The 16242-nt window shown below is 42.3% G+C and overlaps 1 protein-coding gene across 1 annotated transcript in view; it reads left to right on the top strand.

The window, feature by feature from the left end:
- Nucleotides 1–16242, top strand: part of TMPRSS15 (transmembrane serine protease 15) — a 107926-nt gene that overhangs the window by 23893 nt on the left and 67791 nt on the right. Inside the window, exons 8-12 of the mRNA XM_084841709.1 lie at nt 1738–1846; nt 6686–6795; nt 7638–7775; nt 13741–13890; nt 15483–15588. Of these exons, the coding sequence (XP_084697835.1) occupies nt 1738–1846; nt 6686–6795; nt 7638–7775; nt 13741–13890; nt 15483–15588 (613 nt within the window). The remainder of the gene's footprint in view (nt 1–1737; nt 1847–6685; nt 6796–7637; nt 7776–13740; nt 13891–15482; nt 15589–16242) is intronic.

Genomic DNA, 16242 nt, shown 5'->3' with positions numbered 1-16242 from the left:
GGTATTTCATTTTCATTTCATTGTTTCCCTAAAACTTGCTCCCCACAAAGTCCAGGAGGTTAAATATCTTGTGGGATAACATTGTAACACTCTGACCATTATTACTAAATACTTATAACTGGAAATAAAGACTGCTATCAGGCCTCTTAGTTCTTTCAGCAGTTAGCAGGGATACCATGAAGAGCAGAACTACACCATTTGTACTGTTAGAATGCATGCCAAATTTGCCAGTTCTGTGATTTTTCACTCATGTCCTATTCCCAAAGTGACAATACCTCTTTCATAATAGGTTAAAAGGATCTGGTGTCTGAGAAGTTCTGTAAAATTTTGCAATAGGATCTATAGTAGTTTTACAACTACTCTTGCACACAAAAGAACCTATTTCCTTTCAAAGAACTATGCCCACCGCCATCCGGTCCCTATTATAATTCCCTTTAGCACTACTGAGTTCAGCATATGCTAGAGGTATAAAGACATAGCACAGGAAGGGTGTAATTCCAACAGTTTCTTCCTGTTGCTGTCAGAGGTCAGTGAAATCAATTAACTTCTCAGCTGAAATGCAGTCAACAGGTGACAGAGCAAACCTTCATTTCCAAGTTTTAATGATAATGATAAAATCACCATGAAATGGACTGACTCTACCACAGCCCCATGACTAAATTCAGCTTTAGAAAGTGGGATCCAGAGCCTGTACTGAAATGCATTTGATAGTAGTAGTAGTAAATTAGAAAGGTCTTGAGGCCTGTAGAAAAATGGAACTGTGTGTGTGTTTTTAAGCTGCTACTGTATTTAAAAGAAGCTGTGGTGCATACAAGTGTAAGAGAGAGACAGAGAGAGAGAGAGAGAGAGAGATGGTATCCTCCCATTTAAAAAACCTAGCAAATATATACTGTTTGTAACAATACTGTGCCTTAAACTCTCACCACAGTTAGTTTCAGGCTTAGTCATGCTTAGTCTAGACCCACTGAAATTAATGGAACTTAAATTACTCATTAGTAACTTGCCCCGTTGATTTCAATAGATCCACTGTAAGCATGACTAAGTCTGGATCCAACCCATTGTTGGCATGGACTGGCTATGAAGAAATTAACGACTTTCCCCATTATCTTAATGACAAATTCAAGAAAATCTCCTTAGAACATTGTAATGAGTCAGCACTGGCAAACAAACCAACATACACAAGTATGCTGTGGCCTCCCTTGAAAAAAATGTGTACACATTTGTGTTGCTCCATATTCAGAACACAAGACTTACCTCATGAATTGGAGGTTGGGGGTTCTATAGGTACAAGAACCCCTTTAGGGATCATCAACACAGCATTTCTAGCATTGTGGCTGAAGGGAGGAATACAGTTCCTCCAGAAAGGAGGTTCAAAGTAGGAGTTGGGAATTAACATGCTCATCCTGGAATGATGGTTGCAGCTGATCTGTGAGGTAATCTACCTAACCATCCTCTATTGTTCATGCTACAGAAAATCAATTTAAATGTCATCAAGTAAAAGAGGGACACCTAAAAACAAGAAATCTTGTTCCCTCTAGACAGTAAAAATGAAATTAAGGTTCTGAATCTATATTCTATCTGCTAATACAACCAATCTTGTCTCAACACTGGAAGGGTGTTCTTTTCCCCTTCATGCGTTACTGAGGCAAAATACTTTGAAAACACAGTAATTGTTTTTCAATTTGATCTCTTTCTGACTTTCAATGAATTGAAAGGATAATGATTATTTATTTACAGCTACATCCTGTGATGGAAAATTTATTCTGACTGGCTCCTCTGGGTCTTTCCATTCTATTCATTATCCAGAGCCCTATATTTCAAACATTGTTTGCCGATGGATTATACAGTAAGTCACTTCACAATGTTCTATGTCAGCTGGATTCTATTTGCAGATAAAATGCAACCACTTTTTTGTACAATAAAATCTTAACAATTGTGTTTATGTGAATAATATGCATCGTTATTAAATGTCCATGCATTCCATATAGGGCAGTGCCTCTTAAGGCTTGGGACAAAACAGAGACAGCATATGGACACCATTTTAAATCCCTGTTCCCTACCCCGGTAGGTGTCTCCAACAAACCATTCACTGGTACCAGTTTACCATACAAATAGAGCTATTTTCACTATCTTATAAACTTTTGTAGTGGAGTGGAGAATATTATCTAATCCACATGGCAAACCACTGCACATTCTATGGATTGATAGGGACTTTCATTGAACATCTTTTAAACTCACAAAGATTAAAATTTACATTTAATTTTGTAGAACTCAATACTAAAATGTGTGGTGGACAAAACAGCCCAGGTTCAGCAAATTCTAGAAACAGTGTCAATTTTGAAGGGGTGCCCAAGGGTATGTGGCATTTTAGGAAGCATTCAACAAATTGCATGCAGTCTAACACTTCTTCTCCTCTCATGATGATATAAACATTCTGAGCACCTGTACATGCTGTTGTCTTCTGCTTATGAAATAATTCATCCAAGAGAGAAGCATTATTTCAAATATTAATCCAAAGCAGGTCCGAGCTTATCTGTTTGATTTGTTTTTTGCATCCTTCCTATTTGTATAAGCTCTGCTTTTATGAAGATATTTCCATTTCCTCAGTCAATTTTGTGCTTCTTTCCTGAACAAAGATGTAATATCATTATTCTTTTTTTTAATAAATGTAGAAAAATAACATGGCTGCAGTCAAATTACCCCATCATATTAAATTAACCAAATATGCCTTACTGAGTTACTTTTCCCAGCATTTGTCTTGAGTTCTTTTATTGTCAGATATAATTTTCCATGTTTCTTCTATCTACACAAGTGCTAACAAAAGAATAAATATAAAGGATGATGGGCTGCATAAAGTATGTAGGGATGGACGAAAGTCACTTACCTGATCCCGAAGCTTGCTTCGCGGTGGGGGGGAGGCACTCTGTTTCTCCCCCCGAAATTCTGGCCTGGGGGGGAGGCACCCCATCCCTCCCTGCTGAAATTCTGGCCAGGGGGGAGCACCCCATCTCTCCGGCCGTGAATCCTGTTATCCTGCTGGGATGCAAATGGCGGCAGCCGTAGCTGCCGCCGTTTGCGTCCCTGGCCTGCAGTCAGCCATGATAGGCTACGTAAATGTTTACGTAGCCTATCACGGCTGACTTTGGGGGGAAAAAACAAAAGCTCGTACTCAAATGGTGGTGCCCATGGGCGCCGCCATTTGCGTTCCTTATTTTGGCACGGGTAGTCTATGTAAATATTTACGTAGACTATGGCAAAAATAAGGGCAACGCTATTTGCGGTGTTTTTTGAAAATCTAGCCGTGATAGGCTACGTAAATCTTTACGTAGCCTATCACGTTTGTTGTTGTTTTTTACTTGGAAATGGCGGCGGCAGCAGCCAGTCGGAAGAGCGGCCGCCACCGCCACCGCCGCCACACCACCGCCGCGCCACCGCCGGGAGCTGCCGCCGCGAAGGACATTCGCCAAAGGTAAGTCCCATCCTGGGGGGGTGGCGGACCATTTCTCCACCAATTTCGGGGTGCCGAATGCGCTGGCATTCGGCCTCCCCGAGATTCGTGGAGAAATTCTCTGACATCCCTAAGTATGTGCTCCACAGCTCCTTCCAAACTGACTCTTACAAGCATGTTGAAATGGTTGTGGTCAAACGTAGCAGTGAAGTGGCCAAGTTTGCAGAGGACACCAAAGTACTTAGGGTGGTTAAAACAAAAAGGGATTTGTGAAGAGCTCCAAAAGGATCTCTCCAACCTGGGAGAATGGGCATCTAAATGGCAAATGCAGTTCAATATAAACAAGTGTAAAGTGAAGTATGTTGGAGCAAAGAATCCCAACTCAAGTATAGCCTGATGGGATCTGAGCTAGCGGTGACTGACCAAGAAAGAGATTTTGGGGTTGTGGTGGACAGCTCAATGAAGATGTCAACCCAGTGTGTGGCCATTGTAAAAAAAGGCAAACTGCATGTTAGGCATAATTAGAAAAGGAATTGAGAATAAAACTGACAATATCATACCGCCCCAATACAAATCTATGGTGTGGCCACACTTGGAATACTTTGTACAGTTCTGGTCACCACACCTAAAAGCAGATATTGTAGAGCTGGAAAAAGTGCAGGAAAGGGCAACTAAAATGATCAAGGGCTGGAGCATCTCCCCTGTGAGGGAAGGTTACAACAGCTGGGATTGTTTAGCTTGGAAAAAAGAGGGTAAGGGGAGACATGATAGAGGTCTACAAAATTATGCATGGTGTGGAGAATGTGGATAGGGAGACATTTTTCTCACTCTATCAAAATACTAGAACCCGGGGTCATCCCAGGAAGCTGACTGGTGGGAGATTCAGGACAGCTAAAAGGAAGTACTTCTTTGCAGAATACATAGTACTATGGAATTCACTACCATGAGATGTAGTGATGGCCACCAATTTGGATGGCTTTAAAAGGGTGCTGGACAAATTCCTGGAGGAAAAAGCTAACAATGGCTACTAGTCCTGATGGCTATGTGCTGCCTCCAGTACCCGAGGCAGTAAGCCTATGTACACCAGTTGCTGGGGAACATGGGTGGGGGTGCTGTTGCGTTCATGTCCTGCTTGTGGGTTCCTGGTGGACAGCTGGTTGGCCAGTGTGTGAACAGAATACTTGACTGGATGGACCCTTGATCTGATCCAGCATGGCTCTTCTTATGTTCTTATATATTTTGACCTCTTTGTGGAACTGCAACCAGAAAGGAAAATAAGTAAATTCAGAGCAGTTTGCTATTTTCAAGTTCATATTTACATCCTGAGTATTCCAGATTTTCATGTTTATAGAAAGAGGAGGAAGACATAACAATGGAAATGAGGTCTGTTTCTGATGTGATGCTACTGTTTATTAAATAATTACTATGACATTCATTAAGTATCACTTTCAAATGGTCAGATTCATGCCAATTTATGTAAATTGCAGCCTTGATATTCATGTTCAGTTCACTAACTTTCATCAGTTTTCTAAATGTGCATTCTCTGGAATAATCCATATTAAAAACAAAACAAAAACAACCTGACAAATCTGTAGCCATTCTAAACTGAGGCCACTTCTTGTTACTTCATTAGTGGATATACTACCAGTTCATAAATGTAACCATAAAACCTAGCATGTCTTAAGAAATGTATATACACTGCATTTATATGTGATGAGGACTCTCAAAAAGTCAGCTCCATGATCATAGAATCATAGAATAGTAGGGTTGGAAGGGGCCTATAAGACCATTGAGTCCAACCCCCTGCTCAATGCAGGAATCTAAGTCAGAGCATCCCTGACAGATGGCTGTCCAGCTTCATCTTGAATGCCTCCAGTGTGGGAGAACCCACTACCTCCCTAGGTAATTGGTTCCTAGTAATTGAATACACGCATTACTGAAATAAAGTTGCAACTTGCAATCTTCTCCCATATTACAGGAAACACCACCACTACACATAGTACATTCACTAATTTTGCAAAGTGTGGAGTGGCCATGATAGTAACATGTATTCCAGATGTTCATGTTCATAGAAGAAAGAAGAAGACATAACAATGGAAGTGTATGGCTCTTAATTTACATTGTCCTCCAAGTGGACAATATATTGTAAAAACAACAAAGAGTCTTGTGGCACCTTAAAGACTAAGACATTTATTCTGACATAAGCTTTTGCAGACACTGTCCACTTCATCAGATGCATGAAGTGTTAACTTTGTCAGATTTATATTCACATGCTGGGAAGGGGGAGGGAGGTGTAAAATGTGTTGTGAGAGGAAATACAACGCAAAAGGTACAGACAGTGATGATTACCTAAACAGTTACCGGTTAACAGTTACCACTTAAGTTAAACAACTGCTAAGGTAATTATCACTTTCTGTACTTTTTTGCATTTCAATTCTCTCTCACAACACGATGCGTGAATGGCAGCATGTGGCACCTTTAGGTGCCAGATTATTATGCAACCCCCACTCGGGGCTTCTCCTGTCCTGCCAAGCCAGCAGGGTTCATTTAACCTTTCCATAAGCCTAAAACAGACTATGGGTTATGCAAGGGTTCTTTAAACCTCTCATAACCCTTGCTCGCTGAGTTCGCATGACACAACAACCCCGAGCGGGAGTTGCATATTCAAAATGGTGGCTGCATGGGCCTCAGCCTCACCATGGGTTGAATAACCCATGGTGGGCTTTCGTGTTGTGTGAACTTCCCTAATGAGTCTGGATATTAAGATCAAGTGGGTCTGCCCTCTTATCAGTGCTGCATTTGCCTGGAATTTGATATGAGGCAATTTGAGAGGTGTCCTCAGTACAGGCACCTGACTGTAGAACTCCCTCCCCCCTTATATATGGTCAGCACCAACCCTTCCAGGCTTTCACTGCCAACTAAAGACCTATCTGTTCGTCCAGACCTTTGATTAAATTTTATTTAGGTTATTATTGCATCATGTAGACTGTTATTTCTCTGTGATCCTGTTCTCCCTTGTTTGATCATTTTGTTTTTGGCTGATGTTGTATGATTGTATTGTGTTTTATTCATTGTACTCTGCCTTGGGATTATTTTATAATGAAAAGCAGGTAATAATTTTTATAAATAAATATCTGTGCTCACGTTTCTGTGGATCATATCCATTGCAATACAACTATCACAGAATAGCTATTAAATAACTTAACATTTTGTCCTCTCTCACTCTTTTTTTTTTAGTGTAAATCAAGACCTGTCTATTAAACTGAACTTTAGTGCTTTTGATACACAAAATTATGTGGACACTCTAAGCATTTATGAAGGCGTAGGCCCAACAAAGATTTTAAGAGGTAAGACACATTTTCAGTGTGTGTGACTCTAACAGCAAGCAGACATCCCATTTTCACAATGCAATGTTGTGTACTGCCATGTGGTAAGCAAAATGCTGCTCATTCAGAGCTTTGCAAATGTTCCAAAGTAAACAGGGAGTTCCTGCATGAACAGAGTACCCATTCAACTTAATGGAGGAGATAACACCTCATGTGCATTCCTTTCAACATTTTCCATTTTTCATTTCACCATGTGGCAATTGCAAATGTAATATTCAAGTCCATAGGCTTTTAATTGATCACACTTTTATTATTTGTCCCATTTCCATCTTCTAGTTGTTATGATACTTAATGAAATAAACAGCTTGTCTCTTATCTACAGATGAAAACAGATAACCATGTACACCAGTGGGAATAATAATGCTCAGCTCTTCATGTGATAGTATTATAGAAATTATTATTTTGTTTCATGAGAAGTTAGAGCAACACATGGGGCGTTTTTAAGCAGCAACCTCATTAAAAGTTGCTGTCTATTTTCATCTTCACATTCTGAAGAATAACCCAATACATGCTAGGATATTGTGTGGAACTCTTGTGAGGCCAGAAAGTGTTTCAGTGGCAAATTGCTTGCTGCTTAAATACCACTGGCTTCAATTGGTTTTAAACAGCCTGTTAGCTAGGAAAATTCAATTTCGTTTATTTCATTTCTTACACATAAAATTTACTATAAATGGATAACACTAAAATAAACAAGGGAGATTTGCCTTAATCTTCCCACAAAGTAAAGCCTATTGATTCCTGATTATTTGAATGTATACCGTATTATCCACTTCTGACATCTTTCATGTCTTTTTTATTCTTAGCTTTCCTCTGGGGTTCTAATCCTGGTACGATTCATATTTTTTCCAATGAAGCCACTGTAGAATTTGCTACAGACTATTCTGGAAATTTTAATGGATTTAATGCAATGTACACTGCATTTAATACAAGTGAACTAACCAGTAAGTATTCTTTGTAGCTTCTGTTTAAATACCATAGTAAATACTACAGTGGCCAGTACACTGTACATTTTGGTGCTGTACAGTGGCTACAGCACCAAAATCATGACATTCCTCTGGGACAGAGATAGATGCACCTGAAAGTCATGTTTGGCTTGCTATCCATTTCAGTGAAATCTGCTTTTTCATATAGCATGTTTTGAATCCAGTAGGGTGCTTCCACCAGCAATTTACTCCAAGCTGGCTGCGCTTGGAGGTCATTAGGGATCTATGATGTTGTGGCCATCCAGCAGCCACCCCAGAGCTTATCAGGGAAAAAATGAATTTCCTGAGACTGCTTAAAGTCCAGTTATTTTCCTTAAGTCGGGTTCTCCCTGTTATAGTTGCTGTGTGCCCCAACCCCCGCATTGACCTCGGGTATACTAGCCCTGCCCAGGGGGGTGCCTTTCACCATGAGCCCGGTCAAGGGGTGTTTCCTGTGTGTTTCCTGTCCCTGCACAAACCAAGTAGTGTCTACTCACAAGTAACCTCATTGTGCTCAGTGAGGCTTGTCTGCCGAATGCCCATATCAGAACTTACAGAGATCCCCCTCAACTGAAATGGCACAGTTTAAAGCACAAATGCCCTAAATGCTCTAAAGCATGATCTTGAGGCTCCAATTCTCCATTGTTTGGTTTATTGCCTTAGGAAGTAACTATTTCACACCTTCTTTATAGAGATCCTGCACAGCATCAGGTTAGAGAGGGGCCTGGTTTCCCATCCCTGCATTTCCCCCCACCTTTCCCAGCACAAGCGTATGTGTGTCTACTCAGAAGTAATTCCCATTGTGCTCAATGAGGCTTGTTCCTGAAATGCAGGTGCATCTGGAGTTTCAGGGGAAAGGACAAAGTGGGAGAGAGTGGGGGGGGGGACTCTTCTATTGGTTGAGCAGCCCCTGCCAGTCAGATTATGTTCACTCCAACTCCCATCCGGAAGTATGTTCTGTCAACTTCTGTGAAGTGATTTTTACTGGTGCAGAGCGCTCGCTTGTGGAGCCCTGCATGGACCAAAGCGCAGCAAAGCTGGTTCCTTTAAAAAAAAATCCAGTACTCCTCCATTCGCTTCTCCTTCCGTTGTTGTGCGGTGATCCCTTCCCTATCATAAACACATTGGGCAGGTTCGCATGATTGCTGCAGCCCCCCATGGCATCTTTGCGACATGTGCCGGTGGCCATTTTGTATATTCAACCCCCAATGTGGGACTGCCATGGTTTGTCATGTCATCTGAATCCGGGTGGCAGAGGTTGTTTGGAGGTTAAACAACCCTCAAACAACCCCTTCTGCCTGGGTTCGGAGGACACAACAAGCCTTGGTAACTCCCCACTGGGGACTGAACGTTCAAAATGACCACTGCAACCCACCTGCAGTGATTGCGCAGACTCAGTCATTTACCTTGAAGTTTGTACCATTCATTTCAATGGAATTTGCTTGAAAGTGACTTTAGAAGTTTAGAAGCTTAAGCTGTCCAGGTGTAAGCAGTGGTATAAGTATTAGAATGCAGAGCATTAATTGCTGAATAACTAAGGTTAATAAATCAGTTTATGAGATGATTACTTTTGAAATCTGGATCCTGAATTGGATCTAGTTAGTGCTACCATATTAAGAGTGGTTGGTGCTGGTGGAATTTTTTATATGCATACTTCCTTTTATATAGGCAATATATTTAAGACAAGTGGGACCTAGAGCAAAGTGCTGCAGTGTGGAGTGTTCCTGTTCATGGCTGGTTGGCTGGCTGGAACCCTGTCCTCTTCCAGGATATTCTATTTAATCCCCCTCCACCCAGTTTTCTGCTCCCCCTCCAGTAGGCACTCACTGTTCTATGCCAGTGAGCATGTTCAGTCCCCATTGAGCTGCTTTGTGGTTCCTCCCTCCCCAGGGTTCTTCTTTTTTGGGGGGAGGGGATTTCTGCAATACAAGCCTACTGATACATCCCTCTTGTTTGTGGATATTGCTGTTCTAGGTACATATGGACCAGCACTCAGAACTGAGATTACCATTAGTATATATGATTATTTCTCCTTGCAAAATGATTGTTACTTAGTGAAGAAAAAAACATGATCTTCAAAATATGCCTTGACTGTACATTATTTACTGTAACTGTTCAGTTCTTTCTTTGGTTAAAAACATGAGCATTAATTGTGTTCTACCTTCAACACACAGTAGACCAGTTGGCATGATCGCCACAGCGGGTTGCGCGCATGCCGGCAGCCATTTTGAATATTCAAGCTGCAGCAGGCACTTAACTTGCCTTATCATGTCTGAACCTGGCACAGGGCGAGTTGTTGCTGTAGTTAACAAACCACCCACAACCCAAAAACAGCCCACAGTGAGCTGTGATGATCATGCGAACCAGGCCATTCGGTTGCAGTTAAACTCACATCTGATCACTTTCATATAAACTTCCATATAAATCAGTCTTCAGCTTTACTGACAACACAACTTGAACAGCTGACAACTAGTAAATACAGAGGATCAGATATGTAGAAGAACCACTAAGGGAAGGTTGAATCAAATAGAGGTAAAAGGCATGGGACGGATGAGACGAAAAGACAATGCAAAGCCAGGCCTTGGAGGATGCGACTCAGAATGGCAAATAGGGTGGCCACTTAAGCATCACCAAAAACAAGGACACAGATTTGCATAAAATGCAAATGCAGAATTCATACGTATGAATGAATATTTAGAAATCATTACTATAATTTAAATAAAAATATAGTGCATTTCACCACTGTAGGGAAGACTGACTAGGTGTACCTGTGTACCTGTGTACCTGCCTGCTCAGTCTTCTGTCCAGGTGCTAACAGTTAGGTAGCTGCTAACTTCAAGGCCCTGCACTCCTTTCTTAGGGTTATTTATCTTTAAGCCAGACTTTGACTGGACTGGACAGTTCCCTGGCAGCCCTTCAAATAAAGGACTGTCCTCTGTAAAAGAGGACACATGGCCACTGTAACAAAGAACAAGTCCAAAGGTTCTGAAGAATACTGGCCTAAGCAGGTATTGAATTTCTAGGTAAGAACAACCAGTCAATGCATGATAAAAGACAATAACGTCTGATCAGATGCTGACAGATTTACAGAGGCCAGTTCAAGCAATTCTAAATGCAAAGACTAGGGGACAATATAACGTAACACAATGCCCTGCTGGGTCAAAACAAATGATGAGAGGCTTGCTAAATCAGCTGCATCAGCATTTATTTATTGGTGCAAACCAGGGCAGAGACTGCGCATGGCTTTGGCACTCTAGGCTGACATAGCAATGCAAATGTTTAGAATCTGGGTGCCAAATAATGTAGGCCTAAAAGCTATTGGAATGGAAGTGTGCTATCTCGTCCTATAGATGCTTCACTTAGATTGTGCCTGTACCTTTGTTAAATGTGTCTTCAGTCTACCGTATTCTTTATCAAATCCATGCTGCAGTGCTAGTGTAGCAATCTGTTATGCACTTATCTTGTTCAAACACCCCATGATGGACTGTGGCTTTCTCTGCAGCCTGATGTCAAGTCACCCTTCTGTCTGCTTACAGTTATCAGAGATGCTGTAACTCAAGACTGCTTGCTTGCATTTCAGCTTTGGAGTCTCCCAAATTATTTTCAATATTGGAAAAAAAATGGTCCATACATTTACCCAGGAACGTACATCATTAACAGGGTTTGCAAGATCAGTGATGACTTTTCTCCCTCTTCTCCATCTCATTGCCATCTAATATGCATTCCATTTCACCATCAGGGCCCTGTCAGGGGGGGCATAGTTGGGCACCTACTGAGGGCCCACACCCCAGCAGGGGCCCCCTGACAAGAGCCCCTAGAGTTGCTTCCACTCTCCACTATTGCAACCTGCTTGTTCATCTACCTCTTGCTCTGGACCAGACAATGGTGGTGGTGAGAAGGAGGAGCAGCAGATGCCACTGCCCACTTGCTCACTGGCTCTATGCTGGTCAAGCAAGGAAGTGGTAGCAATGATGAGAAAGAGGATGAGGAGCAATTGCAGCTGGTGACGATGGGAGTGAGAGAGAGGGGGCCCATTGAGGGCATCTTGCCCAAGGGCCTTGAAAACCTGGAGCTGGCACTGTTCGTTATAATCACCGTGTTACCATGCAAGTCTTTTTATGCATTTTCTTCTTTGCACAAAATGCTCCTTGGTTCCCTGCTGTGGGCCCGAACAGCAAACCATTTCGAAACACGTTTGAATGGATTTAAATGTCTGCCCAATGGCATGTGGCGATGGAATGGAGAAGGGCACCAGAGGAAGAGTCGGAGCTGACAGCTATGCACAAAGTGCGCAGAATGACTTGCTCAAAAATGCCCCCCTTAATCAAGAAGGCATGTCAGCTGAGTCTGATTTTGTAGATACACACTGCTGGAACAGAGAGGGTCTAATCCAGCTACAGTCATGGCCAAGTGATCATGCAAAACAAGCAGTGCCGAGTCACAGAATCACTAAGGTGATGCTTTCGAGTGAATTGGGAAGGATCATGACATCCTCAATCCCAGAAAAAACACCAACCTGTGCCTTTAACACATTTCTTCTCTGACTATTCCCAGATGTTGCAGTCATGGAAGAAATGAATTGCAGCACATCACTGGAAGAGGGGAGAGCTGCCCAACTGCTTAGGCAGCCATACCTTCCTGCACTACATTGCAGTGGATTACAGGCTGCAGCACAGCCCTGAAGAGAGAGCAAGGTGCTCAATTACCCTAGGCAATTGGGCAGCTCTCTATCTCTCTCTTCCAGTGTTGTTTGTGCTGTGACTTGCACCACAGTGTAGGAAGGGGAAAAAAGCATTCCTTTGTTGCCTACCAAATGCAAGAACGTGCTCCTTTCCCCTCAGCACAATGGGCATATTTTGACACCTTCCCTGTGAGAAGGGAGAAGGCAGCTTTCAAAGGTAGGCACTGGACCAGTTCACATGACATGGCCGGTTCACCAGGGGTTATTTACCCCATGATGAGCGGCAATGCATGCTGGGTGTCATTTTTAATATGCAACCTCAAGCAAGGGTTGTCATGTCATGTGAATCCGGCCACCAATGGTTATTTGAGGGTTAAACAACCCCCGCATAACCCTACAACTGGTGGAGGCTGGTGGCTCCTATGTCAGGGAGGGGAAATCCACTCTAGATTTCAATCAGAACTAGTCAGAACTCTAAAGGAGCTATCCAAGGTTCTGAACCCATTTGGGGGGTAGGGTTCAGCACTTTGGATAGCTTCTTTAGAGTTCTGACTGGTTCTGACTTAAACCCAGAGCAGATTCACGGCCCATGAAATAGGAGCCACCAGCCTCCAATGCCTACAACAAATCAAGGGTTATGTGAAGGCTGCTTAACCCTCCAATAACCCTCAGTGGCCAGGTTCGCATGACATGACAAGCCTCAAGTGGGGGTTGCATATTCAAAATGTTATCCACATGCACCAGCATATGCCGTGGCTCATAATGGGTTAAACAACGCCTGCAGAGCCCACTGTGTCATGCAAACCAGTTCATTGTGTTTTTGCTAAGTCCAATGGAGCCTAGATGAACATGATAATGCAGATGATGCATCAGCCATACATGATAATGTGTCAGCCATACATGATGAAGATTTGCATCTACACTGAGGCTGTTATGTAGCTAGTGTGCTCTTGCAGGTTCAAGTCAAATGTGTTGATGTTTAATGCTATGGGGGGTGGGACAAAGCCAATAAGCCTATCATAAAACCTACAGAAAATAAGTGTTTATGTGTTATATTATATATCCAGAGAATCATGCCTTTTACAAGACTCCTAGAAATTTACTTCTAGGTAGTGTCTTTTCAGGACAGGGGCAGGCAGGAGGAGTACTCTCAGTAAAGTCACTTTGGCTTGTGTTACAAAAAGGATTATAATCAATAGATACATGGCAGGATTGCATTGTTCATAGATTGTGACATTATTGTTTTTCTAATTTCATTTCAAGGCAGTCAGAAAATTGACTGTACTTTTGAAGATGGCTTTTGTTATTGGATTCAAGATTTGGATGACGATGATGAATGGGCAAGAATTAAGGGCCCCACCATTCCTGTGACATCTGGCCCTGATTTTGACCATACATTTGGCAATTTATCAGGTAAGAATTAAGATCTAAGCAAAATCAAAATTCTCTGTTGATTTGTATGCTATTTTTTTATCCAGATATAATTGGAAGAAAATAGAAATGTTAATCCAAAGAAAATATTTCCTGTAATAAAACCTGAAAGTTTTAGCTTGTTTGGCCTGAGGCTACAGAAAGGGGGCTCCTTGGACATGTTCCCAAGGCCCCTTGACCTGCCATGTAGGGCTGTCCACAGGAGATTTAGTTCTATGTTACGTTCTGTTGTCACTATTTATTTTATCCTTGGGTTTTGGAGGGAGCATTCCTACAGCCACCAGACTCTGTCTGGAGGGCCATGGGATTTTTCAGTTTCTGGGAATCAAGATCAGAGCCAGGGTTCTCTCCATGCCAGCTACATCTCTACGCTTGGAAACAGAGTGCAGAGACAGCAAGAAGGGGGCAGTCCCAGGGACAGGGAGGGGAGGAGACCACGGAAGCTGCATTATGCAGCTTCCTATGCACCATGTGGCCTCCATCCCTCCCTCATCCCGAAGTTGCAGCTCAACAGACAAAATCAGCCATCTAGCCAAAAATGCAAGGTGGCCGAAGCACGGAGGCAAGGATCTCCTCCATGCTACGGCCACCCTGCATTGGCTACTCAGCAGCCTCCGACTTCAGAGGCTGCCAACTATCTCAGAAGGATTGCACCCTAAACCTGTTTATTTTTGTACAGTAAGGTAGGCTGCTGTTTCAATAATGAAAAATAACACTTAAATATGTTATATATAGCTATCCCATTACCTTATTTGCTTTGGCAACTGCCATTGCATGCTAGGCAAACATTACTGACCTAGCCAAAGTGACTCATATCTCTTTTTCACAAAGCTTCAGCATAGTCACTTTTACAGTGCAATCCTATGCATGTATACTCAGAAGAAAATCCCATTAAATTCAATGGGACTTACTTCCAGGCAGTGGAGGCTGGTGGCTCTGATTCTGGTGGGGCTGTAAATACATTCTGTGTTTCAGGCAGAACCAGCCAGAACTCTAAAGGAGCTATCCAAGGTTCTGAACCCAGTTTGGGAATAATTCTCCCTTGGATAGTTCTGCCTATAGCCCTGCCCCCATTAACCAATCGGAGCCCCAGTTGGGTCAGCCTCCCACCCACCTTGGAAGGCTCTGGTGCTATGGCTGTGCAACTGTTTCTTCCAGTCCCCTCTTCTTGCCCCAGCCACCAGACCCATGTTCCCACACAAATTTCAGCTTCCAAGTAATTCTGCTTACCCAACAAATATGTGGTTTATTCCAACATGCATTTTATTATAGCTAAATTTATGTATACTGGTATGCATCTAGCTTTCCTGCCTGCTACCTGTATCAAGCTGCTGCTGCTGCTGCTGCTCCTTCTTCTTCTTCTTCTTCTTCTTCTTCTTCTTCTTCTTCTTCTTCTTCGTTTTAGGGTGACTGAAATAAAATATCTAATTAAAACCAATGATATAAATTATCAAGTGTGCCTTCTTAAGTTGGTTGTGGAGCAAGGAATTATGAATTAACACCTCATCATTCATATATATATATATATATATATATATATATATATGTTGTTGTTGTTTGTTTGTTTTTGGCAGGCTATTATATTTCAACACCTACGATGCCTGGAGGCAGACCAACAAGAGTCCGACTTTTTAGCTTACCCTTAGTCCCTGCTTCAGATGTGTTTTGCCTAAGTTTCTGGTATAGTGAACATGTCATATATGCTAACTGATATATTTGACTGCCAACCCTTATGTTGTCAAAATGGTGCCATCCATACATAAGAGGGTCAGTCAGCAGATTGGGGGAACTCCAGAATTTGCAGAAGTACAAACAACATTTGAAAAAAATGAAGGGAGGGACCTAAAACAACTCCATGAGGACTGACCATGTTAATTGGCCATGCTGGCTAAATGTTGGAGGGGGGGGGGGAAATATGGAAAACCAGGGTGGAATGGGAATGGAATGGGGTGTCTGGAAGGGGACTTGGCTGGATGGCTGGAATCTTGAATGGTAGCATTCCATGCTGCATTATATTATTGCAGGCGCCACTTGTTTACTTTTACTGCTATTTGAATCCCCATCCCTAAATTCATTATATGAACCTTTTTCCTGATGAGCAGGGACTGCCCTGCTGTGGGCAATATAGAGAAATGTGGGTTTGCCTAAGAGGCAAATGACACCTGACACTGCAGCTGGGTGTGATAAAGTCCCTACAGCCAGTTCTCTGCTGCAAAGCAATCTCAGGATGTTGGATTTACTTCTGAGTAAACATGTGTAATAAGTTGGGTGGGTTTCAATTTAACTGACTAGAATATTAAATAGAATATCCAGTAGGACAGAATACATAATTAC

This window comes from Heloderma suspectum, chromosome 3 (assembly GCF_057233095.1).
Source record: "Heloderma suspectum isolate Gila_16-S chromosome 3, 16-S_ref, whole genome shotgun sequence".
Classification (NCBI taxonomy): Eukaryota; Metazoa; Chordata; class Lepidosauria; order Squamata; family Helodermatidae; genus Heloderma; species Heloderma suspectum.
The sequence above is the reverse complement of the archived record's forward strand: the minus strand, read 5'-3'. Positions and strand labels throughout refer to the sequence as shown.